Raw genomic sequence first — 19,009 nt, forward strand, 5'->3', positions numbered from 1 at the left:
TATACATTCCAAGCGCCTAGTAGAGGGTTCTGCACATAGTAAGCGCTCAATAAATACTACTGAATGAATGAATACTCCACAGCTGAGAACAGTGCTTGGCACAGAATAAGGACTTAACAAATGCCATCATTATTATTAGTAGCCCTCCAAATGAGGAGGACTGAGGCGAATGGGAAGGTTTTACTGGTTCTTCCTACGTAACCCCAACCCCCCACTTCCACCAGGGTGGACCAAGGTTGGCAGCCCCCTCAGGCCTCAGGCTTCAGCCCAGCAAAATGGCGTCGCAAGGAGAAGGGCCGCTCTAGCCTCGGCCCTCCTGCTCTCTATGATCCTCGCCCTCTTTCGGCTCCTTCGGGGAGGAGTTTCCCAGGATGCAGCGCGGCGGTCTCCGGCCCGCGTTAAGATGGCGACTCCCATGCACCGCCTCATCGCTCGGAGAAAGGCGTAAGTGAGGGGCCGGGGGCTCCCGCCGCCGCCGCCGGGGGTCGGTGGGGCCGAGAGGCGCCGTCTGCCAGCAGAGCCCGCGCCGGAGGAAGTCCCGTGGCCGCTCCGTGTGGGCGCCTCAGGCCGCGCTCCCCGTGTGGGGAGGCCGCGCGGGGGGCTCTGGGTAAGGGCAGTCGCTGCCCCCCGGGGGCCTCGCCTGGGGCCTCGCCTGGGCCCTGAGCCGGCAGGGAATGGAAGAGGCCGCACACTCCCTCCGGGGCGCTCGGAGGGCCCTCCCAGGGCACGGGAGGACAGGTTGTCTGGGGACGAAAGAGGCAGTGTGCACCTTTGGCCCCTCACCACCCTTGCCCCTCTTCCCTTGGGGCTTGCCCTCACACTCCACCCTTGCCCCTTTTCCCCTGGGGCTTGCCCGCATACTCCACCCATGCCTCTCTTCCCCTGGGGCTTGCCCTCACACTCCCCTCCTTGCCCCTCTTCCCCTGAGGCTCGCCCTCACACTCCTCCCTTGCCCTTCTTCCCTTGGGGCTTGCCCTCCCACTCCTCCCTTGCCCTTCTTCCCTTGGGGCTTGCCCTCCCACTCCTCCCTTGCCCCTCTTCCCCTGGGGCTTGCCCTCACACTCCTCCCTTGCCCCTCTTCCTTTGGGGCTTGCCCTCCCACTCCTCCCTTGCCCCTCTTCCCCTGGGGCTTGCCCTCACACTCCACCCTTGCCCCTCTTCCCTTGGAGCCTGCCCTTGCACTCCACCCTTGCCCCCTTTCCCTTGAGGCTCACCCTCACACTCCACCCTTGCCCCCTTTCCCTTGAGGCTCACCCTCACACTCCACCCATGCCCCTCTTCCCTTGGGGCTTGCCCTCACACTCCTCCCTTGCCCCTCTTCCCTTGGGGCTTGCCCTCACACTCCACCCTTGCCCCTCTTCCCTTGGGGCTTGCCCTCACACTCCACCCTTGCCCCTCTTCCCTTGGGGCTTGCCCTCACACTCCACCCTTGCCCCTTTTCCCCTGGGGCTTGCCCGCATACTCCACCCATGCCTCTCTTCCCCTGGGGCTTGCCCTCACACTCCCCTCCTTGCCCCTCTTCCCCTGAGGCTCGCCCTCCCACTCCTCCCTTGCCCCTCTTCCCTTGGGGCTTGCCCTCACACTCCTCCCTTGCCCCTTTTCCCTTGGGGCTTGCCCTCCCACTCCACCCTTGCCCCTCTTCCCTTGGGGCTTGCCCTCACACTCCTCCCTTGCCCCTCTTCCCTTGGGGCTTGCCCTCACACTCCTCCCTTGCCCCTCTTCCCTTGGGGCTTGCCCTCACACTCCTCCCTTGCCCCTCTTCCCTTGGGGCTTGCCCTCACACTCCTCCATTGCCCCTCTTCCTTTGGGGCTTGCCCTCACACTCCTCCCTTGCCCCTCTTCCTTTGGGGCTTGCCCTCCCACTCCTCCCCTGCCCCTCTTCCTTTGGGGCTTGCCCTCACACTCCTCCCTTGCCCCTCTTCCTTTGCGGCTTGCCCTCCCACTCCTCCCTTGCCCCTCTTCCTTTGGGACTTGCCCTCACACTCCTCCCTTGCTCCTCTTCCCTTGGGGCTTGCCCTCACGCTCCACCCATGCCCCTCTTCCCCTGGGGCTTGCCCTTACACTCCACCCATGCCCCTTTTCCCCTGGGGCACACCCTCACACTCCACCCTTGCCCCTCTCCCCTTGGAGCCTGCCCTCACACTCCTCCCTTGCCCCTCTTCCCTTGGGGCTTGCCCTCCCACTCCACCCTTGCCCCTCTTCCCTTGGGGCTTGCCCTCCCACTCCACCCTTGCCCCTCTTCCCTTGGGGCTTGCCCTCCCACTCCTCCCTTGCCCCTCTTCCCTTGGGGCTTGCCCTCCCACTCCTCCCTTGCCCCTCTTCCCTTGGGGCTTGCCCTCCCACTCCTCCCTTGCCCCTCTTCCCTTGGGGCTTGCCCTCCCACTCCTCCCTTGCCCCTCTTCCCTTGGGGCTTGCCCTCACACTCCTCCCTTGCCCCTCTTCCCTTGGGGCTTGCCCTCACACTCCTCCCTTGCCCCTCTTCCCTTGGGGCTTGCCCTCACACTCCTCCCTTGCCCCTCTTCCCTTGGGGCTTGCCCTCACACTCCTCCCTTGCCCCTCTTCCCTTGGGGCTTGCCCTCACACTCCTCCCTTGCCCCTCTTCCCTTGGGGCTTGCCCTCACACTCCTCCCTTGCCCCTCTTCCCTTGGGGCTTGCCCTCACACTCCTCCCTTGCCCCTCTTCCCTTGGGGCTTGCCCTCACACTCCTCCCTTGCCCCTCTTCCCTTGGGGCTTGCCCTCACACTCCTCCCTTGCCCCTCTTCCCTTGGGGCTTGCCCTCACACTCCTCCCTTGCCCCTCTTCCCTTGGGGCTTGCCCTCACACTCCTCCCTTGCCCCTCTTCCTTTGGGGCTTGCCCTCACACTCCTCCCTTGCCCCTCTTCCCTTGGGGCTTGCCCTCACACTCCACCCTTGCCCCTTTTTCCTTGAGGCTTGCCCTCACACTCCACCCTTGCCCCTTTTCCCCCTGGGGCTTCTGCACCCTAAAGAATCACTTGGAAAGCCTCCGTGATAAATGTTGAGTTTTACACCACCATTCTGGAGTCCAGCACCCGAAGGCTCTCCAGGGTCTTGGGGAGTTAGGGGAGACCAAATAATCTATTACTTGTTTTTCAAGGACTTTTTTAAAAAAATCCTACAGTCAACAAAGCTTTCTGCTCAAGTTTATAAATACATCCATTCCCCTTTTCTTTCTGTCTTGGGTGAGGAAAGCCCCCGTATTCCACATGGTAATGTAGATCCTAAATCAAAATGGAACCATTTTAGAATAATACCCACTTCTTCCACGATTTAGTGATGGCATTGATGTGCTGAGCCTACTTTCTAGTTTTATCGAACTGATATTTTATAAAAAGAGACGAATAAACTTGACAGGGTCTGGAGCATTAAGTGTGGAAGATTATTATTTTTCAAAGAAGATAGTTCTAGAGTGGAAAATGAAAGTGATGAGACTTATTTACGGGCTATTTTTCTTACCTCTTCAGAAGTGTGCCCTTTGGTGAGGAAGGAAAAATGGTAGAACGGGGGAGAAAAACTCAGTATGTGCCCAAAGACTTTGTTTCGTGCTTTTGCTCCACTAGCAACACAAAGGTATCTAAAAGGAATAAAGGCCTTACGCTTTTTTAGATTGTTTACACCCACTCTTTTTGAGAACTGATCTTTCACTACTGGCAAACAAACCATTCAAGTAAGCCATGTAATATTTCACTGAAGCAGCTCAGCCCATTTTCTCTTAAATGGTGTTACTTAAAAACTTAAAATGAATGGGTCTACCTTGGAGTAGCTAAAAACTAATCTAATCTGTGGTCAAAGTCATAGGGGGATTAAAAAAAAAACAACTCTGAATTTTCTAATTCTCAAAAGTTAACCTGAGATCCTGTAATAATAATGGTGGTATTCAATAATCGCTTACAATGTGCCTAGCACAGTTCTGGGTGCTGGGGCAGATACAGCTCATCAGTTCCACGTGGGATTCACACTCTTAATTCCCATTTTACAGGTGAAGCAACTGAGGCATAGAGAAGTCAAGTTGACTTGCCCAGAGTCACACAGCTGACAAATGGTGTAGCCAGGATTAGAACCCATGATTTCTGACTCCCAAGCCCGTGCCCTTTCCACTAAGCCATGCTGTAACCCTTCTAGTCTCAACTTCACACTGCTACCATTGAGATTTTGAGAACTGACTAGCTTTAGATCCGGAGACTATAAAATGGAAAAACTTTGGAGAGTCTTTCTCTTAACTGACTAATAAAAGTAAGCTTTGACTACTGATTGGGAGGAGGAAGCTTTCCATGAGCTAGCTCATGGTGCTGGTGTTTTTTCAGCTATGCTTCACACAGCCACTTGTCAGCTGTGTAACTGTGGTTAAGAATTTCACTTGTCTATGTCTCAGTTTCCTCCTCTGTAAAATGGGAATAAAGACTGTAAGCCCTTTGTGGGACAAGGGCGGTGTCCAACCTGATTATCTTGTATCGGCCCCAGAGCTTAGTATAGTGCCTGGCACATAGTAAGTGCTTTTGGCTTAGTAGAGAAGCAGCATGGTTTGGTGGAAAGAGCATGGGCTGGGGAGTTAGAGGTAGTGGGTTCTAATCTTGGCTCTGCCACTTATCAGCTGTGTGACTCTGGGCAAGTCACTTCTCTGTGCCTCAGTTCCCTCATCTGTAAAATGGGGATTAAGACTGTGAGCCCCACATGGGACAACTTGATTACCTTCTATCTACCCCAGTGCTTAGAACAATGCTTGGCACATAGTAAGAGCTTAATAAACACCATCATTAATGATTAAATACCATAAAAAATTAAGAAAGTGCAGAGGTTGGCAAGAATGGCATCTTATAGAAAGTTGACAAGACTCTCTGGGTACCGAAAGCGTAGGATAACAACCTTGTTTAAAAATCTGTCAGATACTTCATTAATTTTCATGAACTGAAAATGTCGTCATCCTTCAAATCTTAGTTAATCATGAACTATATGTGGAAGAGTCCCAGAAAAGCTATCTTTTTTTTTCGTTTTCCTCCTTGCAAGAAGGTGAAGGATGTCAGACATGGCTGGCACTGGAAACATATAGGACAGTAGAAAAATTTCAAGTGTGCTGGAGAATATTAGCCCTTTTAATGATTGATCTCCCAAATGGGCTAGATTGCAAAAGGCAGAGGAGTCATCGATGTCGGGGGATTGGAGCAAGCTTGTAGAGGAGTACTAGAATGAATTTGTAGAAAACCCTTTAAAGACAATTGTAAATGTGCTAATGTATGAAACATTCAGATGCTCCCCCAAAGCTTTTTCTATAAGTTTGTACTCACATTTTAATAGTTGGTTGCTGAAGTTTAAGACCTACTGCTGAAGACTACCAACTTTTTGTAAAACAAAAGGTGGGTTTTCCTTTGGTATCTACTAATGATGAATGTGTCCATTAATTGGATTAATCTCTACTCATTATCTGAGATGTTCAGTCTTCCTATTAGGATTTATATAAGCTTCTGAAGAAAAATTTTCAAATGTCCTCCACAGAGCCAAGATTAGAAAGCTAGCAGAAATGAATGAACATCACATCCTAGTTTATTTGTTTTAACTTAATCTAGTGCCAGCTGCGTTGTAATTCTGCTTTTTCCCTTGCACCTCCTCGGTCTCCACAGAAATGAGGATCCGGTGTTCCAGTCTTGAAACGAAAATTATTTTTCAGCCTGTTAAATATTATTTCACAAATGTCAGGTACATCAGTGTTAGCCTCACCCTTGCTGACTTCATCTCTTTGTCATGTTCTTCCTCTGCCTCCTCCTCTTGAACTGTGAATGTCCCCAAAGGCTCAGTTCTGGGCTCCCTTCTAGTCTAAATTTACACGTACTTTGGGAGTTCAGTGACCTTCAGAGCTTCCATAATCACTGCTACCCAGGTGACTCCAAATCTCCCTCATTAACCCCAACCCCTCTCCTTTCTCTTTGAATAGTGTCCTGCCTCCAGGACATTTTTTCATGGATAACCATCTGACATCTCAAACTCAACCTGTCCACAACTGAACTCATCTTTCCTCCCAGCCCTTCTATACCGAACTTTCCCATAACCACCATCCTCTGCTTCTTCCAAGCCTATAACCTGTGCATCCTCCTTGACTCCGCTCTCTCAACTCCATATTCAGTCAATCTCCACATCCCGGGGGTTATTTCTTCACAATATCTCCAGAATCCGCTTTTTCCCTTCCATCCAAGTTGCCACCCTCCAGTGCAAACACGTGCCACATCTCTATTCCTCGCTTCACCCATCTCCTCGCAGAATCCCCCATTTCCAGTCTCTCCCCTTCCCAATTCATACTTCACTCTGTTTGCCAGAATCTTTCCCTGACTGCCATTCTGCACGTCTCTGACTGCCATTCTGCATGTCTCCCCACTCCTGAAAAGCCTCCAATCGTTGCTCAATCTTTTCCACACGAAGCAGAAACTCTTGACTGTTGACTTAAAGGCACTCAATCGGTTCTCTTGCCCTCCCACTATCACTCGCCTCTCATTCATGTGTTCTCATATCTTTTGCCGCTTTACTTTTGCTCATGCTCTTCCCCTTCTACCTGGAACTCCCTCCCCTTCACATCCAGCACACTACTGCTACTCCCATTTTCAAAGGCCCTTCTAAAACCACATCTCCCTCAGGTGGCTTTGCCTAAGTGATCTCTCACCTCTCCACCTGGCTGCTCATTTCCCCTACTGATACTTCAGCACTTCCATGCCACCTAAGCGCTTGGATAGTCAACCCTCCATTTCACTCATATGCATATCTTGACACTCTGTTACTTCCCCCTTTATATAATTTATTGATACCTGTCTTCTTCTTCCTCCCTTGGGCTCCTCCATCCCCCCCTCACATTAGATTGTAAACTCCTTGAGAGCCGGAGTAAGGTCTGTTAACTCTAAACTGTAAATTCCCTCCAGGCTGTAAGCTGTTATGGGCGGGGAATGTGTCTACCAGTTTTCCCAAGCTCTTAGTACAGTGCCCTGAACACAGTAAGCGCACAATATATACCACTGATTGTATTCTCCCAAGCACAGAATAAGTGCTAAATACCTACTGATTGAGCTGAAGCCTTTGTGAATATTAATTTGGGAGGAGTCGGGGTGCAACTAAACCCATCTAATGTCCTGGCACACATTATCAAATAGGACCATAAGAATAATTGTCATTTGCTTGATCGTTATTGATGAAAACAGTCATATTTCAAGACATAATTTAAATGTTTACATGCTTTTTTGTAGGGAAGCAAATAAGCAGCATGTGAGGTGCCAGAAGTGTTTAGAATTTGGACACTGGACTTATGAATGCACAGGAAAAAGAAAATACCTGTACAGGCCTTCAAGAACTGCAGAATTAACAAAAGCTTTAAAAGAAAAAGAAAACAGATTGTTATTGCAGCAAAGGTAAGATCAGTTAATCAGAAATCCCACTGAATTTATTTGCTGAGGAATTTGTTTTCCAAGATTACTTGGATTAAAATTCCCAAAACCTCTGTGAAAGCTGATTGAAAATGATCCCCTCTGCACTTTAGTATTTCAGAAAAAAGCTTGTGGATTCTGGGCCACCACCAAGATCTTTGGACTTGAAAGTTCTATGTGAAGGTTATGTAGGGTTAAACTCCGTAGCTGCTGGTATCGGGTTAAATAGTGAAATGAGACTTCCATTCTAGTGTGGACTGTGATATCTTTGTTCCAAGCAGTCCCACAAAATTCAGCCTCTATACCTTTGAAAAAGCGTGTAGATGGTTTGCGCAGAAATTGGCCTTGTGAAGTCTACTTGAACTTAGTTATTCAGAGACTTACTGAATTTTGCGATTGATTCCAAATCTCTAGTTAAAAATCTGCAGTGGGACCTGATTTCTCCATATTTCCTTGTTCCCAACTCATTGGATAAGACTCTTAACCCAACTTCAAAAATGTATTTTGTCTCAAAAGTTGTGTGTGTGTGTGTGTGTATGTATGTTTGTGTTTTGGATTTTTTTTACCCCAACTAGGGTTTTAATAGCAGTGTTGGAAATCAGGAGATTGGGGATTCTAGTCCCTGCTCTGCCACTGGCCTGCAGGGTAACCTTGGACAAGTCACTTAACTTCTCTGAACCTCAGTTTCCTCATCCATCAGAAGGAGATAAAATAGATTGCGCAATAGGGACTGTGTCCAATTTGATAATCTAGTATCGACCCCAGTGCTTAGCACATAGTAGAAAGCTTAATAAATACTCTTATTGCTGATAATTTGTGACTGCTAATATACCAAATTGCAGCCATTGTTTAAATTGAATTCTCATAGGATGGAGAATTGAGTATTTGACTGTCATGTGTCTCCCAGCATTATAACCTACTTCTTTAAAGGTGGAAAAGAAGCACACCAGGTGATTGTTCAGAATAGCCACTCGTGGTACTCTCAAGGCTCATCCTTGGTGTGTGTGTGAGAGGGGGGAAGCTAAAAGGGGCTGGGCTTCTCTGAAGAGCAGAAACCTTGATGAGAAAGAGGTCAAGCTGTACCCCTTTCCCCTTGCATTTCTTCCTGCCCTTTTTCTCTGTTCACCATCTCTCTCCCCTTCCCGCCCCTCATGCCTGCTGTGAGGATTATAGAGGCTCACCTCAGGTAAGATAACATTAGTCGAGGCTAGAAGGGAATGGTATACCCTTCCTCCCCCACTCTTTGGCAGGACTGCTGGAGTTTCCATTCCCTATCTGCCTGTAGGGCTCTGCCAATCCGGCCTCTGTTCATTTCACTATTTTTTCCCACCCCCCCCACACCTTGTACAAAGGGCTGACTGGGAGGAGAATAGCCCCACCACCTCCAAAAGCCTATAAGATGAAGGAAGACTCCTCTTGGTTGTCATTGTTTCTGTGGCCCTCTACCCTTACTAGGTGACACCCCTTGGGGAGCGTTATGTGTTTTTCCTTTTTTGAAAAAAAGCTCCAAAGTGCCCCATGCACCGTTTTCCCTCCCTCCCTTCTTCCCCGAGGTATGGTCTCTACCACTCTGGCCGGATCCATAGCCTCCTGAGGAGTCTTTGCTGTTTAGTATGTGTGGCTTTAGCTTTGATCCTGGGGACCCCAGAAAATGGGCCACAGGTTTGTGGGTTTACGATCACTCCATTCCCAATCCAGAATCCAAATAGGAGAACAATTTGCTTGATTTCTGGAATAGGCAGACCTTGGTAAGCACTGCCCATCTAGTTACATATCACGAAGCAACGGTTTTGCCCAAAACAATGAAATCCCATGTGAAGCAAATGACAGAGCCTTTGCAGTTACTTGCTCCTCACACCCCTGCCTACTAGGGGACATTCGTGGGCCTTCTATTTTAAGAGGCAGAGCCCAGAGCTTCCAGGAGGAGAAGGAGGATTACCCAACCAAGGAGCTATTTTCCATTTTAAGACCATGTAATCTTCTGCTCTTTATCACAAAAATGGCACAGGCAGCAGTCATCAAGCCACTCTTTGAAGGACCACAGAAGGAATTACTTCCCTTATACTCCTTCCGTCGCCTGCCCCGAGATTCCCATGCCCACCAGTTCCTTCGTATTTTTAAGAATCCTGGAACTTCAATCCGTGTTCCCCCAGGGCAGTCAAGGTGTAACCTCTCCCCTTGACCATATTCTTACGATTAAAATTTGGATACCTTCTTTGGTCAGGTGTTTTTTTTGTTGGTGCTGTTTTTTAATCTCTGATCTAAGCTGACTGAGGCTGGGGACATTTCCTGCTAATTACGTGACCAAAAGAGTTGATAACTAACTAAAGGTACTGGATGTCATTAGGAAATCATCTGTCCTGCACACCAGAGAAGGCTGTTCAAGGAGTGTGCGCCTCAGCAGAGGCCTGTGTGTTCCAACCTGATTAGCCCCAGTTTGGTAATCAGTAAATCCCAAACTAAGGCTTATCCTGAACATCCAGTACTTTGCCTAGTTGAAATGAGTAAACCTGCCCATCCTAACCCATGGTGGAGTCGAAATTGTTAGTTTAAATGATACAGTTCTTTGGGGGGAAGATATGAATAAGATATTTCCACAGGACAAGCAAAATAAGGAAGTTATTCGTAGTTATTTTGGTCTTTCCTTTTGGTTTCCCAAGAAGAGGTCGTGGAGAAAGATATCCAATTTGTGCTGTCGTCAAAAGATCGACAGCACAACCATGTCCTCCAGTGGAGCTCCCTCAGGTGAACTTGTGATAATCGGCTCTTAGCAGCAGCATGGCCTAGTGGATCGAGCCTGGGCCTGGGGGTCAGATAGATCTGGGTTCTAATCCCACTCCTCCCCTTGTCTGTTGTGTGTGACCTTGGGCAAGTCACTTCACTTCTCTGGGCCTCAGTTACCTTATCTGTAAAATGGGGATTAAGAGGCTGGGCCCCAGGTGGGACAGGGACTCTGTCCAACCTGATTACCTTGTATCTACCCCAGCGCTTAGAACAGAGCCTGGCACATAGTAAGCACTTAACAAATACCATTTTAAAAAAAGCAGCAGCCCCGTCAAAAGAAGCCCTTACATACAGTAAACGCTTAACAGATACCATTAAAAAAAAAAAACCCCAGGAACTACAAAATAGTCTAGCCAGAGCGAGGCAGAGCCCCAGCCATACTTTTTGGAGCCAGCTGCACTTAGGCAGCCTTTGGCCAGACAGTCTCCCATAGGAAGGCCAGCTGCTTCTGCACCACTTTCCAAACAGTTTTCCTAAACTCATGGGCCTTGAAAGTTATTTTTCTTAGAGTATTGCTGAAATTCACAGGTCACATTACCCCAGCTGCACTACTAGAAGACCAGGGTCAGCTTCTGGGAAGCAGCATGGGCTGAGTGGAAAGAACACAGGCCTGGAAGTCTGAGGACCAGGGTTCTAATCCCAGTTCTACCACGTACACACTCTGTGATCGGGGACAAGCGACTTCACGTGTCTGGGCCTCAGTTTGGGGGATTAAATTACCTCTTCTCCCTCCCCTTCATGGAGACGGGGGCTGTCTTATCTGATTATACTGTATAATAATAATAATAATGGTATTTGTTAAGCGCTTACTATATGCAGAGCACTGTTCTAAGCACTGGGATACATACAGGGTAATCAGATTGTCCCACATGAGGCTCACAGTCTTAATCCCCATTTTACAGATGAGGGAACTGAGGCAGAGAGAAGTTAAGTGACTTGCCCACAGTCACACAGCTGACAAGGGGCAGAGTTGGGATTCGAGCCCATGACCTCTGACTCCCAAGCCCGGGCTCTTTCCACTGAGCCACGCTGTATCTTCCCCAGTGTTAAGTACAGTGCTTGGCACATAGTAAATGCTTATCAGATCCCCTAAATATGGTCATTATTAGGCTGTGCTCTAAGAAGGAAACAAGCTGGACAGTGCAACCAGAGATGGCAAAGCAGACTCTATCGGCTCATGTGTCAACTCGTGCTGCCATCCTATACACGGCAATGGGTACGTTTCTCTTACTGGTTCGAGTTTTGGCGTATTGATCCTTTCAGTGACCCCTGTCTTTTCCTTTGTGGACCGATCCTTCCATTTGAATCATGTGACCTCAGTCAAGGTAGCAGCAGCAGCGTGGCGCAGTGGAAAGAGCACGGGCTTTGGAGTCAGGGCTCATGAGTTCGAATCCCAGCTCTGCCACTTGTCGGCTGTGTGACTGTGGGCAAGTCACTTAACTTCTCTGTGCCTCAGTTACCTCATCTGTAAAATGTGTATTAACTGTGATCCTCACGTGGGACAACCTGATTCCCCTGTGTTTACCCCAGCGCTTAGAACAGTGCTCTGCACATAGTAAGCGCTTAACAAATACCAACATTATTATTATTATTAAGGTATGGATGGAAGCCGTCCCCATGGTTTCATAATCCTCAGGAAGGCAAGTTGCAAGGAAGTCCTCTGCCTAGTCTTTTTTTTTTATCTCTGTTTTACATGCATACTCTGGGCCAAGCACTACACTGTGCTGGGGCTGATATAAGATAAACAAGTTGGACATTGTCCAACCTGTCCCACATGGGGCTCATAGTCTTAATCCCCATTTTACAGATGAGACCCAGAGAAGTGAAGTGACTCACCCAAAGTCATGCAACAGACAAGTGGCAGAGCTGGGGTTAGAAACCACATCCTTCTAACTCCCAGGCCCATGTTCTCTCCAGGAGGCCATGCTGCTGCAGCGTGAAAAGAGCACGGGTTTGGGAGTCAGAGGTCTTGGGTTCTAATCCCTGCTCTGCCACTTATCAGCTGTGTGGCTTTGGGCAAGTCACTTAACTTCTCTGTGCCTCAGTTACTTCATCTGTAAAATTAGGATTAAGGCTGTGAGCCCCACGTGGGACAGCCTAATTACTTTGTATCTACCTAGTGCTTAGAACAGTGCTTGGCACGTAGCGCTTAACAAATACCAAAATAATAATAATTACTATTATTATTATTATTCTCAGTCCTGTAGGGCTGTTGAAGCTCAGTTTTCTAGTCAAGACTTGCTTCCTCCCTCCTTGGGACAGTAGCGTCATATGCACCCAGTTGATTAAGCCACCCTTCGAGCTACTGCATGGCAGACGCCTCCAGTTCCTTGCTTCTTCACCTAGCCAGTGGTAAGCGTATCAGGTTCGTTACCACCGGAGGGAGTGCAAGCAGAAAATACCAGCAAGTTCAAGAAGTTCGGATTAGTAAGTACGTAAACAGTCCCTGATGAATTATTAAAGAGGAAAGAAGATCTCATGGTCTCTTTAAGTCCTCTGTTACTTTTGTCAGACTTAATTCTGTACTTGAATGGACCCAGGTCTCCTGATTTCCTTTAAATAGTCTGCTGAAGGTTCTATTTTGCTCCTGCTGGCTGATAATATCCAACTCATCTGTGCATTCCAGGCACTAGTGACCTATTTGCCACTCCCATTCATTTTTTTAATTGTTTAAAGTGAAGTTGTCAGAGGCAAGACAATACTCCAAAAGCATCTGGGTTTCCTTCCCAAGGATGTGGTTTCCAATTTCAACAGGAAATTCACCATCCCACGTTTTGTTTTTGTTTTTTTCCCTTAATCAGAGTTGGAGAGGGAGGATTTTTTTTTCCTTTTTTTCCTGTTTGGGTGGGATTGACTCTTTGAGAGATTGCCACAGGCCACCCAATAAGAGGACAGCGGTCTATCCTGGTGGTCTTGAGCCTGGAAGAGTTTTGCAGAAGAGTCATCTGGCCTTATGCCCTCACATTCATCAGTCTTTACTGTCTGGATGTCCTTTCAAGATAAAACCCTGTCAAGTAGATCCTTTTTCAGGTGCCCAAAACCCAGGTGGAAGTGTGGAACCAACTGTGAAATCCATGAGGGTGGTCATTCTTTGCCTCTTGCCCATCTTTCAGGGCAATAGGGGCTACTCCTTGCAACCTGCATTCACTGCAGTTGTGTAGGAATACCTGATGATCACCTTGCCCTCTTCCTTTCTCTTGCAGGTAGCGCTTTCTCTCCCTCTTTCCCCCGCAAGGTTCTGGCTCTGTCAGGAAACTGGAGGGTAGAAGGACCAGCCTCTTGCTATCTGTGGGGGGAGGAGAGGGATCAAGGTGCCTGCTCCCTAGAGAAGCAGCCCCTATAAGCTTTTCAAGGATGAGGCCTGAGGGTGTCATAGGAGCAGGTATGAGAGTGGTCAAGCAGCGGCCTATACTCCTTAGGGTTATGATGTGCTTAGTACAGGGCTCTGCACTCAGTAAGCGCTCAAAGAATACGATTGAATGAATGAATTATGCGGTAGGTCAACCTTGTTTCCTGATACCCTTTCAGATAATGCAAGAGTTATACTTTAAAGTTGTGTGTAATGACTGTCTTCCCCTTCCATTCTACTAGCATTGGAGAAGCTAACATAGAAAAGAAGACAAAGAAAAAAAGGTATGTACTACCTTCCCCGCTCTGGATTAGCTAGAGAGGGACAAGGAGAGCCTGGCTGGAAATAAGTTCTTTACTTAGAATGTCAGTGTGTGTGCTAGAGATTTGATTAGGTGGGCTTGGCTGTGAATCAGAATGTATTTTCCCATGCTCTTCTGAATCACCTGACACCCAGTTAAGGGGAAAATGGATGTACCTTCTTTCACTACCTGCCCTCTTCCTCTACTCTGTACCTGGTGGAAGGAAGCCCTTTTATTCCCTTGACATGGAAGACAGGGAAACTCTGATCAGGCCAAAGGGTAGGCATACAATTTCATAAATGGCCTATCTCTTTGTTCTGAAGCGGTTGATGATCTGCATGTGAAAATTTAGCATTTTAATATCAAGATGTTTAAGCACTTGGAATAAGCCCAGTTAATACTTGTCAGTCCAGTCAAAAGGCTCTCTCTGACCCAGTGCTTTTTTATTTCTTGGCAATCTAAATGTTGAATCCACTTTCCCTCTCAATTTTGTCTGCTCACATTAACGTGTGACCCAATCTTCCTCACTTGCCCCTTAGGTCTAAGAGCGTCACTAGCTCCAGTAGCAGTGCCAGTTCAGCCAGCGATTCTTCTTCAGAGAGCGAAGACTCCTCTACGTCTTCCTCTTCTGACGATAGCGACAGTGAGGAGAGTTCTTCCAGTTCGTCCACCTCCCGCTCTTCAACGAGTTCCTCCTCTTCCTCTGACTCCGAGTCAGATTCCAGCTCTTCCACCAGCAGCAGCTCCAGCACAGACAGCAGCTCCGATGACGAGCCTCCAAAGAAGAAGAAGAAAAAATAGATGGGTTTGAAAGGCCCCTGACCACCCTGGACTGATGTTAAGAAATGCTATTGTATTTCTCGAAGTTGGGGGTTAGACTGGGCTACTGCCAATAGATTAACTGGCCAGAGTTTCTACATTTAAAGGTTTCTAAATGTCTTACACGTGGTAAGGGAATAAAATATTATGTATGTACAAAGTATTTTATTGATTTTAAGGGAGTTTTGTTTCATTTTTATCTTGGAAAAATATATCTGCAGAGTTTAATTGCGCAAAGCTGAGGTCCAATAAATCCACTGTTTACGTGCTGAAAAGTATAACCTTTTCTCATCGTGAAATAAATACCATTTGTTAGTCCTGTATTTATGGAACTTCCACTTATTTTGTAGGGTTACCCTAAAAACAAGTGGAATGTGTATTATGCTGCTGATCTCATGTTCTTACGTCAAATGAATGAAAATTAATATACTGATACTTTGAGAGACATTGCCATACTATTGTGAACAAACTAATTCTGTCGAAGTGTCTGGTGGTTTTTTGTTTTTTTAATCCGGGAAATTTCCAGTCAAAGATGAATTCTAACAACACGTCGATTCTAGTCCTTACTTAGAGTTGCCTGCATTTCTCACTCTGCAAAGTTATGATCACAATTCCATTTTCTCCCGGTTCCAGAACTCCCCAAGCCATACTGCCGTAGAGTGAGAAGGCCGGCCGTGACGGTGTTTGTCCCGGAGGCGCTGAAATCGATGGGAAAAGAAAACCGAAGTTAATCTTGGTGCCTTTTGACAAATGCAGTTTCTCTAAGAGAAATAGGGCAAGTGAAAGGTAGGTCTCAAATAGATGTAATTTTCTCTTTTACATGAATATAAATGAGAGCCTAAGGCATTAATAGAAGCATTTAAGCTAAAAATGGCACCATTACAGGTGGGAGGGAAAGAGGGTCATTTTCAGAAAAGTGTTGTCTTTTTATTCAATAAAACCCAGAAGAAGACTAATATCTGTTATTCTTGTAATCAAATTGAATGGTCTAATTCTTACTTATATTGGTTGGGGAACTGGTTTTTTATTGCAGATGTCTGTATGAACACTTTGGATTGAGTCGATCATTTAACAGATGTAGTATAAATAGCAGACAGTGGCATGAAAGATGCAGGTTGAAGAGGAAATAGATCGCAGTATGGTAACTAGTAAGAAAATGAAACTCTTTTGCTTTTGTGATGGGGGTGGACTAAATTGTGGCACGGCCCCTAGATTAATTATATGCCGGGCCCCCACATGCTGTCCCTCTGCCCGATTCTCACTACTTTGCTGACCTGTGGGGTGGGTTTTGGGTCATCCTCTTCCCTCTCCCACCACTGCGCCCCAGTTCCCATGGCCTGGCTGCCCCATGCCAATCTCCTGGTTTTGCCCCTCATCTCTCCAAACCCCAGGAGTGAAGAAGTGAGAAGCAGCATGGCATAGTGGATAGAGTACGGGCCTGGGAGTCAAAAGGTGATGGGTTCTAATCCCGGCTCCGCCACTCGTCTGCTGGGTGCCTTGGGGCGAGTCACTTCTCTGTGCTTCAGTTACCTCAGGCTCAGTGGAAAGAGCACGGGCGTGGGAGTCAGAGGTCATCGGTTCGAATCCTGGCTCTGCCACTTGTCAGCCAACTTCTCTGTGCCTCAGGTACCTCATCTGTAAAATGGGGATTAAGATTGTGAGATTAAGACTGTGAGCCTCATATGGGACAATCTGATTAACCTATATCTACCCCAGCACTTAGAACAGTGCTCTGCACATAGTAAGTGCTTAACAAATACCAACATTATAGAAGCAGTGTGGCTCAATGGAAAGAGCATGGGTTTGGGAGTCAGAGGTCATGGGTTCTAATCCTGGCTCTGCTGCTTGTCAGCTGTGACCTTGGGCAAGTCACTTTTCTGTGCCTCAGTTACCTCATCTGGAAAATGGGGATTAAAACTGTGAGCCCCACGTGGGACAACCTGATCACCTTGTATCCCCCCAGCGCTAAGAACAGTGCTTTGCACATAGTAAGCCCTTAACAAAGGCCATCATTATTACAATTATTATCTGTAAAATGAGGATTGTGATGGGGAGGCCCATGTGGGACAGGGACTGTGTCCGATCTGATTTGCTTGATTCCACCCCAGTCCTTAGAACAGTGCCTGGCACCTAGCGCTTAACAAATATCACAGATTATTGACAGCCAAGCGTTGCTAGCAGACGTCCTCGGGCTCCCGTCCACCATCCCCATCCTGTCTCGCCACCCGTGCCGGGAGGACCATTGATCCCATGGCCTGGGGTCTGTCCCGCCCAGTGGGGATTGACCAGCTCAGAGCTACCGCAGCCCACCGTGGGATGTTGGCTACTGCCGTGAGGCTGGGGCACGGCAAGGAGGGCTGCCCCGCTCTGGAGGTGAGCCGCTACCTCTTGCCCAGCTGATAGCGCTCATCGGCACCAATGCCCAAGGTGGGGACGTAGCATCTGCGGGATGGGACTTTTCAGGCGGCAGCCCAGCACCCCAGGCCAGACAGCCCGGAGACCCTGCCGACGGCCCCTACTCTGATTTCACGAGGTCCGACGAGGTCAGGATGCAAGGGTAATCGAGGGGACGAGAGCAGCTCCTGCAGGGGGGGCAGCCTTCCAAGTGCCGGGCTTCCAGCACCGCCTCCTCTCAATGGCTCGGTCCCGCATTGCCCAGGAGGGTGTGTGTTGTGCCAAAGCGATGTGCCCCTTTGGCTGGGGATAGGGCCGCCTGGCGAGAGTACACGTGGCTTTTTAGCAGGTTGGCCGCACCCAAGGAGGCAGCCCTGGCACAATGCAGTGAATCCAGGCTGTTCCTCAGTGGCTCTCGGACCACTTCCTGCGTGTGGCCACCCCGTCCTCCCCGGCCCTGGGCTCGGCCCCACCCGGCTCCCACGGCCGCGACCCCCTCGTGATGCTACGGGGGCGGGGGCGCACCAAGAGGAGGCCACTCAGGGATAGGTGTTATCCACCACGCCATGAGAAGCAGCGTGGCATGGTGGATAGAGGACGGGCCCGGGAGTCAGAAGGTCGTGGGTTCTAATCCTGGCTCTTCCACTTGTCTGCTGTGACCTTGGGTGAGTCGCTTCACTTCTCTGTGCCTCAGTTATCTGTAAAATGGAGTGAGACTGTGAGCTCAATGTGGATTCAAACCCATCCCGGTGCTTAGTACAGTGCCTGGTGCATAGTAAGAGCTTTATAGATACCACAATTATTATTAAGTGCAGGCCTCGGTTCCACTCGGGTCAACCTGAACAGTCGTCAACTTCATCCTCTGGGGCTGTGAAGTGCAGAGGCAGATGCTGCCACTGAGGTGGCAGGGAGACTCACAGAGCGAAATCTGGCTGAGCACCAGGGGATGGAGGGCAGGTGGGTGCCAGGTAGCTCCATCGAGCGCACCAATCTCCTGGATAGTAATAATAATGGTATTTGTTAAGCGCTATGTGCCAGGCACTGGAGTAAGCACTGGGGTGGATACAAGCAAATCAAGATGGACCCAGTCCCTGTCCCACGTGGGGCTCACAGTCTCCATCCCCATTTTATGGATGAGGTAACCGAGGTACAGAAAGTGAAGTGACTTGCCCAAGATCACACAGCAGACGAGTGGCGGAGCTGGGATTTGAATTCACGACCTTCCGACTTCCAGGCCCGTGCTCTTCCCATTATGCCATGCTGCTTCTCGGGGTGGATGGGATGTGGATGGCTGATCTGTGGGTTCCATCATCTCTTTCCCCACCAGACTGGGCCCCCAAGATGCCATTACCTTCTCTTCTCATTACCCTCTCTTTGCCTTCTTCCTATGCCCTCACCCTCCTACCCTCCACCTTCCCGACCGGATTTACTGAGCACTTACTGTGTGCAGAGAACTGTACCGAACACTTGGGAGAGTACAATAGAGCAATATAACAGAGTTGATAGACACATTCCCTGCCCACGACAAGCTTATAGTCTAGAGGGCACGGAGCTGTTCTTGCCCCTACGTCCTAACAGGTGAGTGCGGACCAAAAGCAGCAAGCAAGGAGCCGGCAACTATGTTTTACAGCACCATTTATAAAGATTGTGAATAACTAGAACATTTGCAAAGACTCAAGTTAGAGAATGAAACAAAGCGTGGCTCAGTGGAAAGAGCCCGGGCTTGGGAGTCAGAGGTTGTGGGTTCTAATCCTGGCTCCGCCTCTTGCCAGCTGTATGACTGTGGGCAAGTCACTTCACTTCTCTGGGCCTCAGTTACCTCATCTGTAAAATGTGGATTAACACTGTGAGCCCCACGTGGGAAAACCTGATCACCTTGTATCCCCCAGTGCTTAGAACAGTGCTTTGCACATAGTAAGCGCTTAACAAATACCACCATTTATTTAT

General features: G+C 48.6%; 1 protein-coding gene across 4 annotated transcripts; it reads left to right on the plus strand.

Moving 5' to 3' along the window:
* Nucleotides 1-286: 286 nt before the first annotated feature.
* ZCCHC10 (zinc finger CCHC-type containing 10) lies at nucleotides 287-15,153 on the plus strand. Of its 4 annotated transcripts, XM_039910324.1 has the most exons (6): nucleotides 287-444; nucleotides 5,634-5,709; nucleotides 7,239-7,400; nucleotides 11,309-11,415; nucleotides 13,791-13,832; nucleotides 14,389-14,598. In XM_039910324.1, the coding sequence occupies exons 1-5, from the start codon at nucleotides 372-374 to the stop codon at nucleotides 13,808-13,810; spliced, it is 438 nt and encodes a 145-aa protein (XP_039766258.1). In that variant the 5' UTR covers nucleotides 287-371; the 3' UTR covers nucleotides 13,811-13,832; nucleotides 14,389-14,598. The 4 variants fall into 4 exon arrangements, with proteins under 4 accessions (XP_039766258.1, XP_028907666.1, XP_028907665.1 ...); XM_029051833.2 differs by lacking the exon at nucleotides 11,309-11,415 and having other exon boundaries at nucleotides 344-444; nucleotides 14,389-15,153; XM_007670278.4 differs by lacking the exons at nucleotides 287-444; nucleotides 11,309-11,415 and adding an exon at nucleotides 5,311-5,369 and having other exon boundaries at nucleotides 14,389-15,153.
* The last annotated feature ends 3,856 nt before the right edge of the window (nucleotides 15,154-19,009 follow it).

This window comes from Ornithorhynchus anatinus, chromosome X1, assembly GCF_004115215.2.
Source record: "Ornithorhynchus anatinus isolate Pmale09 chromosome X1, mOrnAna1.pri.v4, whole genome shotgun sequence".
NCBI classification, from domain to species: Eukaryota; Metazoa; Chordata; class Mammalia; order Monotremata; family Ornithorhynchidae; genus Ornithorhynchus; species Ornithorhynchus anatinus.

Excerpts from the sequence above, each read along its gene's own strand:
- ZCCHC10 (XM_029051833.2), top strand. The coding sequence starts at position 372 with ATGCAGCGCGGCGGTCTCCGGCCCGCGTTAAGATGGCGACTCCCATGC. Across the intron at positions 5,710-7,238 it reads TATTATTTCACAAATGTCAG|GGAAGCAAATAAGCAGCATG; the intron begins GTACATCAGTGT and ends GCTTTTTTGTAG. Across the intron at positions 13,833-14,388 it reads AAGAAGACAAAGAAAAAAAG|GTCTAAGAGCGTCACTAGCT; the intron begins GTATGTACTACC and ends CTTGCCCCTTAG.